The sequence below is a fragment of the Lipotes vexillifer genome, unplaced genomic scaffold, assembly GCF_000442215.2.
Source record: "Lipotes vexillifer unplaced genomic scaffold, Lipotes_vexillifer_v1.1 scaffold621, whole genome shotgun sequence".
NCBI classification, from domain to species: Eukaryota; Metazoa; Chordata; class Mammalia; order Artiodactyla; family Lipotidae; genus Lipotes; species Lipotes vexillifer.
Window position 1 is genome coordinate 4,240,344 of NW_006792411.1, and position 7,706 is coordinate 4,248,049.

The window sequence follows — 7,706 nt, forward strand, 5'->3', positions numbered from 1 at the left end:
ATATAAAAATACTCCCAATAGTTCATGGAATCTAAATGTAAAAATCTACAATTGTCAAACTTCTAGAAGGAAATATAGCAGAACATCTTTGAGATCTAGACTTGGGCAAAGATTTCTTAGACATAACACCAAAAGCACAGTCCATAAAAGAAAAAATTGACAAATTGGGCTTCAACAAAATGTTAAAGTTCTGTTTTTTGAAAACTGTAAAGAGATTGAAAAGACAAGAAGCAGACTGGGAGAAAATTTATGCAAAGTATGTGTCTGATAAAGGACTTGTATCCAGAATATATAGAGAGTCCTCAATACTTTTTAAAGAAAACAACCCAGTTTTTTTTTTTGGGGGGGGGGTTGCATTTTTTTTATTGGATTATAATTGCTTTACAATGGTGTGTTAGTTTCTGCTTTATAACAAAGTGAATCAGTTATACATATACATATGTTCCCATATCTCTTCCCTCTTGCATCTCCCTCCCTCCCACCCTCCCTATCCCACCAGTTTTTGTTTTTTTTTTTTAAAAGGGCAAAGGTTTGAACAGACATTTCACCAAGTATATATAGATATAAAATAATATCACATGTAAAGATCCTCAGTATCTTTAGTCATTGGGGAAATTCAAGTTTAAAACCACATTAGCTACTACCATTAAACGCCTATTGGAATGGCTAAAATCAAAAAGACTGACCATAACAAGTGTTGACAAGGATGTGGAGGACCTGAAACTCTCATTCCCTGCTAGTGGGAATGTAAAATGATACAACCACTTTGGAGACTAGTTTGGCAGTTTCTTAAAAAAAACATATGCTTACCATGTGACCCAGCCATTTCACTCCTAGGTATTTGCCTAGAAGAAATGAAAACATATGTCCATAAAAGACAAATGTTCAAAGCAGCTTTATTTGTAATAGCCCAAAACTGGAAACAATCCAAATGTTCATCAACAGGAGAATGAATGGATTATCAAAGCAATACATTCCATGCAGTGGAATACCTAACCCAGCAATAAGAAGTCCTGAACTATGGATACATACAACAGCATGAATGAATCTCAAAACAATTACACAAAAAAGTAGATACTGTATATAAAATCCTAGAAATTATAACCTAGTATATAGTGACAGAAAGTAGATCAGAGGTTGCCAGGGAATGGGTGCAGGGTTTAGGGAAGATGGTGGAATTGCCAAGGGCACAAGGAGCAAGGAAAACGTTAAGGATGATGGCTACGTTAATTATTTTGATTGTGGTGATGGCTTCACAGCTGAATACTTATATCAGAACTTTTATCATACACAGTAAGTATGTGCAATTTATTGTATTTCATAAAGCTATTGGAGGAAAAATCATTGGGAGGAGAAAGAATTTACTCATATTAACTTTTTGAGCTTTTACTTCATTGAATATATATCTTTTAAACTTGTGATTACTGTCTTTACTTCACTTAAACTTTTCATTTAAAGTATCCTCTGTTTGCACAATTCTGTGCTAAATAAGGTACGTCCCTCCCTCACGGAGTTCTGTGATTATCTAGGGGAAAACCAAACATCCTCAGCTCACTTATTTAATCTCAGACTAAGTTCTGTTTAAGAAGTAGGGATTAAGGAGGCAGGATGGGATGCCGGGAAGGAGTCGGGAGGAGGGATGACATCCAGGTTGGGTTTCGCGGGAGAGATCAGAATTCTCCAGGATCCTTGTCGTTAGCAAGAGCCTTTCCAACAAAACCCTCTGCACGAGCCACCATCAGCCTTCGGTTTGTACACATCCATTGTTGAGATTACACGCAGCTGTTCAAGAGTCCACTTGACGTGAGGATGGGCTCTCATGGGTTCGTCTTCCCTCAAGATCTCATTCAGGGCTTAGCTTGCCTTCCCATCACCAAGTCTGTGTACCCGCACAGATGACACACATCTGGGAAGTGCTAGGAAGAGAATTTACCATCTCCTTATGAAATTCCTTCTTCATCAGACAGAGCCAGTTGCCCCAGATACAATATTTCCTTTTCCTGCTTTCCTTTGAGAGGTGGGGCCCCTCTGTTGCGAGCTCCATGGTCTGTCTCTGCTTGATGACGTCTCTCCCTTCCTCTCCAGTCCACGTCTCTCTCCCTTCACGTCCACCCATGTGATGTACCTCTTCGCCAGAGGAGTCTGCTCGGGGACCAGGATATGCCTGTCACTCAAGCCTCCTCGGGGTCATGATCTTTTTTTTTTTTTTTTTTTTTTGCGTTACGTGGGCCTCTCGCTGCTGTGGCCTCTCCCGTTGCGGAGCACAGGCTCCGGACGCGCAGGCTCACGGGCCCAGCTGCTCCGCGGCATGTGGGATCCTCCCGGACCGGGGCACGAACCCGTGTCCCCTGCATCGGCAGGCGGACTCTCAACCACTGCGCCACCAGGGAAGCCCGGGGTCATGATCTTTTAACAGCTTGTGTTGACACTTAACTAAGCTGGCTGATTTCATTACAGCCGGTTCACAACTCGGCTGCAGCTCTTTCAGTGGCCTTATTTATATAATCTATATATTTTGTTGCTCTTTATTATTGCATATTATGCTTTTTTAAAACTCCCTTTTGAAAACCAAAAATCTAATAGCACTTATTCTCTAAAAGACCAACCAACTCATTCATTTCCATTAACAAAAAAGTGACAGGCAAAAACTTGTTATGCCAGCAATTGTTTTAGCCGTACCGACAGCAACCAAAACCAAGAAAGGAAAGGTGCAGAGGAGGAGGGGGGATACTTGTTGGGTTTCTGCTACGTTCCGGGCACGGTACTAGGTGCTTTATGAATGTTATCTGGCATGTCTTCACTCACACGCTTTTAGGAAGCTGTCGTGATCCTCATTTGACAGAGAAGGAACCAAAGGTTGGAGACTGTGCCCTTTTCCCACAGTGGGGATGAACTGGTAGGGCAGAGATTTGATTGCAGCTTTGTTTATCTTCCAGCCTTGGAGCCACGCTATACAGACCCCCAGCCAGGAGAGAAATTATAGCTAAGTGATAACCATTTCTCCAGCTCCCATATAGCCAGGCATCTCTCAGATTATATGTGCAAGGGAGAAAAATGAGAAGCCGCTTAATCTTTGCATGTACATTCATGGAGAGATCGAAGAGGGAAGTCAGGACTAACTGTAACGCTGTTACAGTGTTACCCCTGCATTTCACTAATCGCATTCCAGCTGGATCTTGTAATGTGGCGAGGTTCCTGTCCCAGTTAACCAGCAGAAGAAATTGTTTCTAAGAGCCTGTATAAAAAGTACTCAAAATAATTTATTCCTCAACACAGAGGTTCCCATGGATGAGTGCGCCTATTCAAGTTGGATTAGTTGGCTTCTGGTGAGTAGAATTACTTTGATGTCATTAATTTCTTTTTTTAAGATAAATATACAGCATATGAAATGTGAGGGATAATATGGGACACACGTTTTGAAAATGAGACCATCCCAGAACATCTGGAGCTCATGGTCCCAGTCATTAGCTAGACATAAGCTGTCTTTAGAGAAACCTACAACATTTGGGGCTATTTGTGTGATTCTTTTTTAAACTCCTTTTATCTCTTTGATTTAAAAAAATATATATTATTTTGGCAGTCCTTGGTAGTAAAATTATACGAACAGGACATATTTTTGTGAGGCAGCATAATACTCGAAAGGAAGAAAGGGGATTGTTATCAAAGTAAAATAATAGAAAAAGAATCTGAAAAGTCGACCATTTCAAAAATGCTCTGATTTTTTCCTTTTTTTTTTTTAAGTTTGGTATTTGCTACACCTCTGTGCTGTGCTCTGTTTCCTCAGAAAAGGTATGTATTTGTTATTCTTCAGAGCGATCATGCGTTTTAATCCTAAAAACCAGTTGAAGACAGGTCCATTTCACTAGTAGGAAAGTTGAGTCTCAAAAAGATAATGAAGCCAAGCCTCTAAAAGGAAGAGATAAGAGGCAGAAATGAAATGCATGTCTGTTTAATATCAAAATTCTCTTTGCCCAGCTCTTTTCTACCTGCTACTGTTACATTTGAAAATTCTTTATTCTTGTGTAAGACTCAGGTTAACTCGTGCCAATTTGCTCTTACAAAAATTTAAATATGGCTCTATGTCCAATCCATTGGCAAATGCATCTATAATGCAGATATATTCGAATTTAAGTTCCACCCCCAGGGACAGCAGTTATATGCACTTAGCTTTGGTGGTTGGTATATTTGCTTCCCTTCTTCCTACTTAGGGTTTTTTTTTTCTTTTTTTTCTTTTTTTCTTTTTTTGCCTTAAAAGCTTGATTGTGCACGTCTTTCATCACAAGCTGCCCTTGAATCCTGCCTTTGATGTAAGAACTGTATTGACAGGCATTAAATCAGCATCACATAAATCTAAGGCTTCAGCTTTTTTCTATTCTAACATCAAGGCACAGAGGAGCAGCATTTTGTTGTTTTGCTGTGGTTTGTGTTACCAGACTCCTGCCCTTGTAATATCCTTCGTGGGCCAGCAGGCCCCAAACATATGGCCTTTAATGCCCTAGGCTTTTACAGTGGGTTTGGGATGAGGTATTCTGTTCTAGAACTAACTTCATCAGGTCCCTCTACCTGATAGAAAAATCCATCTTTTATCTGGTCTTTCACTTCTGCCTTTGACCCCCACTGTTCTTAGTTGGGGATTTAAATTTCAAGGAGAGGGAACTTTTATCACCTTGATGCCTATAGCTAAGCCCCCCTTGAAGAGGGCGGGACCTTCAGAACCTCTGTTGAAGCCCAATACAGATGAATTTCCTAAAGAGGAGCACTCATACCTATTTAATTGTACAAACCCCAGAATCTCAGGGCTTAAGGTAAGAAATGTTTATTTCATTAGTATATCGCATTGGAATATGTGTTCAGCCCTTGACCTTGCGCTCGGTGACTTAGGAACATGGCATTTGGGTCGAGAAAGATCTGACTTCAAATCTCAGTTACACCTCCAGTTTCCTTACCTGTAAAATTAGGATAATACCTGACTTGTCAGGTTTTTATAAGGGTTAAAACGCATAACGTCTGACCCCGAAACTGAGTACTAAGTCATACCCATTATCATTGTCATCAGCAACATCATTTTAAAATTACCCAAGTTCCCACTATATGGAAAAAAAATAGCCATTGTGGTTTTTTTCTAGTTTTTTTCTATATTCATAATTTTTCTCTTTTTTGCATGTGTTTATAAATCGATATCCTACCTTTTTTTTTTTAATTTATTTTATTTTTTTATTTTTGGCTGTGCTGGGTCTTCGTTTCTCTGCGAGGGCTTTCTCTAGTTGCGGCAAGCGGGGGCCACTCTTCATCGCGGTGCGCGGGCCTCTCACTATCGCGGCCTCTCCCGTTGCGGAGCACAGGCTCCAGACGTGCAGGCTCAGTAGTTGTGGCTCACGGGCCTAGTTGCTCCGCGGCATGTGGGATCCTCCCAGACCAGGGCTCGAACCCGTGTCCCCTGCATTGGCAGGCAGATTCTCAACCACTGCGCCACCAGATAAGCCCCCTGGCCGGAGTTCTTTAGACCCAACCGAGTTGTCAGTTACTTGCCGCGCAGTCATAATTTGGATGTTTGGTGGTCGTCTGGGTGGATCTTTTCAAGTCCAAAGAGAGAGAGCAATAGGAGAATGAGAAAGACAGGGGGAAAAGCCTTGGCCTCAGTCCGCTTCTTCAAGGCCAGAGAACTGGTCTCTGCCAGATCCTGCAGGCGACGTCAGCTGCCACTTAGCGGGCTACTTGAATCTACATGGCTCAGGATAAGTCCCAGCCACCCTTCAGAGGGGAGCCACAGCCCAATAGGCGGATCGAGATTATGGCCTTTGAGGCCCCGCATTGGGTGCCAGAAAAGGTGTTGCAGGAAAGAGAGTGGGGTGCGAGAGGATGGTCACATCCCAAGTCATGTCCGAGTCCCTGGGATGGCCGCCCAGTGTGGGTTCTTGGCTTTGTGCAGGCAAGAATTCAAGAGCAAGACACAGTAAAGTGAAAGAAGGTTTATTCAGGGAGATACACACTCCATAGACAGAGTGTGGGCCATCTTGGAACGCAAGAGGCCTCCTGCCTTTTTTACCTCATAGTTTACCACATCTCAACTATATTAAAGAACAAATCTTTTTAAAAGACTAATTATATAGTGTTACCAAGCCCAGGTTCGGCTGCTTGCCGCTCAGAAGCCAATAATTCAAGAGGCAAGTGTCAGTAGAAAGGAAAGGTGCTTTAATCATAAAAGCTGGCAATCTGGGGAGATGGTGGACTTGTGTCCAGAGACCAGCTCTGATGATTCTGCTCAGCCATGACAGTTTTTAAAGGGAAAGAAATGGAGGGGGAGGAATCTCAGCGAATCATCGAGGCAGGAGGTTGGATTCTGCATCATTCTCCATTGCGTTGCGTGCAGACTGGCCGACTCTCTTCAGATGTTATCTTGCCCACGTGATCTGCCTGCGGGATTGCTTAGGGGGATTCGTTGGGGGTAGAGAGCTAGTCATTTTCTTTAACTGCTTACTTCATTCTTCTTTTTATCTAGGAAAAGAATCAACAGGTTAGACAAGGCATGGTGTGCCTTCAGGACAGCACAAGTCAGGAGTTAGGTTAATCGCCTAGTGATCTCATCCCTGTAATTAGGTTCTTTTAAGATTAGAGGGGAACAGAAATGGGCAAACAGCCAAGGGGCAAATGAGTTGCTTTCAATAACAAAAACCCGTCTCGACAGTTTTTCTTCATCCTTAATACATATGCACATATAAAACATTCAGGTACATTTTTAAATGCATAAAGCAAGCACTAACAGTGGTCATCTCAGTAGTGTGACAACAAGAGATGTTTTTTCTCATACATTTTAGTATTTTCTGAAAGTTTTAGAATAAGTATGTTTTACTATACGATGGACAAAAGCAGATTAACGCAGGTGAATTTTTAGTGCTAAAAAATTCCACTGAGTGCATATATCTTTTTTTCATTAACGGTGAACATTTATGTGGTTTTCCTTGGGAAGTGGAGTGACCACAGGTTGTTTTCCAATACCATCAGGGTCTAAGAGTGTCATCACCATACCTCCTTGCTGGCAAAAGTGGTTTGTAAGGCTTTTAATAAGATGAGAAGTAAAAAGCGTGTCTCAGTGTTGGGTTTTGATGGTGCCTTTCTTTGATATTTACTGACAGTTTTCTGAGAGGAACAGGGTATTCGTTTTCTGGGCACGTGAAGCATTTTTCAAACAGGACTCTGTTGTCCCAGTCAGGGGGGTGGGTGGGGCTACTCTCTCTCCTCTCTCCAGGTTCTAATTCCCACCTCCGCCCGTGGAATGACCCTGTCTGTTGTTTCTCCCTTCTCCCAGTTCCATGTCTGTGACAAGCTTGGAGGCCGAGCTGCAAGCCAGGATCCGAGAGACCCGTCCTGAATTACGGCGTGTGTACTTTAACAAGGGATTATAAAGTAGGGAAAGAAACATCTTCAGAGGATCCTACCAACCACAGGTGTGGTGTAGCCAAGTTCGTAAGGAGTATCCTGGTCCTGGTCGACCGGTGACAGAAACCTTTTAACGATCCACGTTAGCCTTTTAGAGTCAAGCTGCTACTTATAGCACAGCACCTGGGGTGGCCTCCCCTTACATTTGAATCATGGTATAATTTACAGAAACACCCTTCCTGTAGCTTTTATAGTCACTGTTTTTTCAAAGACAACATCCCAACCCTCACCCAGAGTTTTCAAAAGCACCGCTAGGCATAGAGTAGGTG

General features: G+C 42.3%; 1 protein-coding gene across 1 annotated transcript in view; it reads left to right on the plus strand.

Annotated features, from left to right (window-relative positions):
• SFXN1 (sideroflexin 1) overlaps positions 1-7,403 on the plus strand; it is a 32,374-nt gene extending 24,971 nt beyond the window's left edge. Inside the window, exons 9-11 of the mRNA XM_007465552.1 lie at positions 3,277-3,326; positions 3,742-3,789; positions 7,307-7,403. Coding sequence (XP_007465614.1) covers positions 3,277-3,326; positions 3,742-3,789; positions 7,307-7,403 — 195 coding nt within the window. The remainder of the gene's footprint in view (positions 1-3,276; positions 3,327-3,741; positions 3,790-7,306) is intronic.
• Positions 7,404-7,706: the final 303 nt, after the last annotated feature.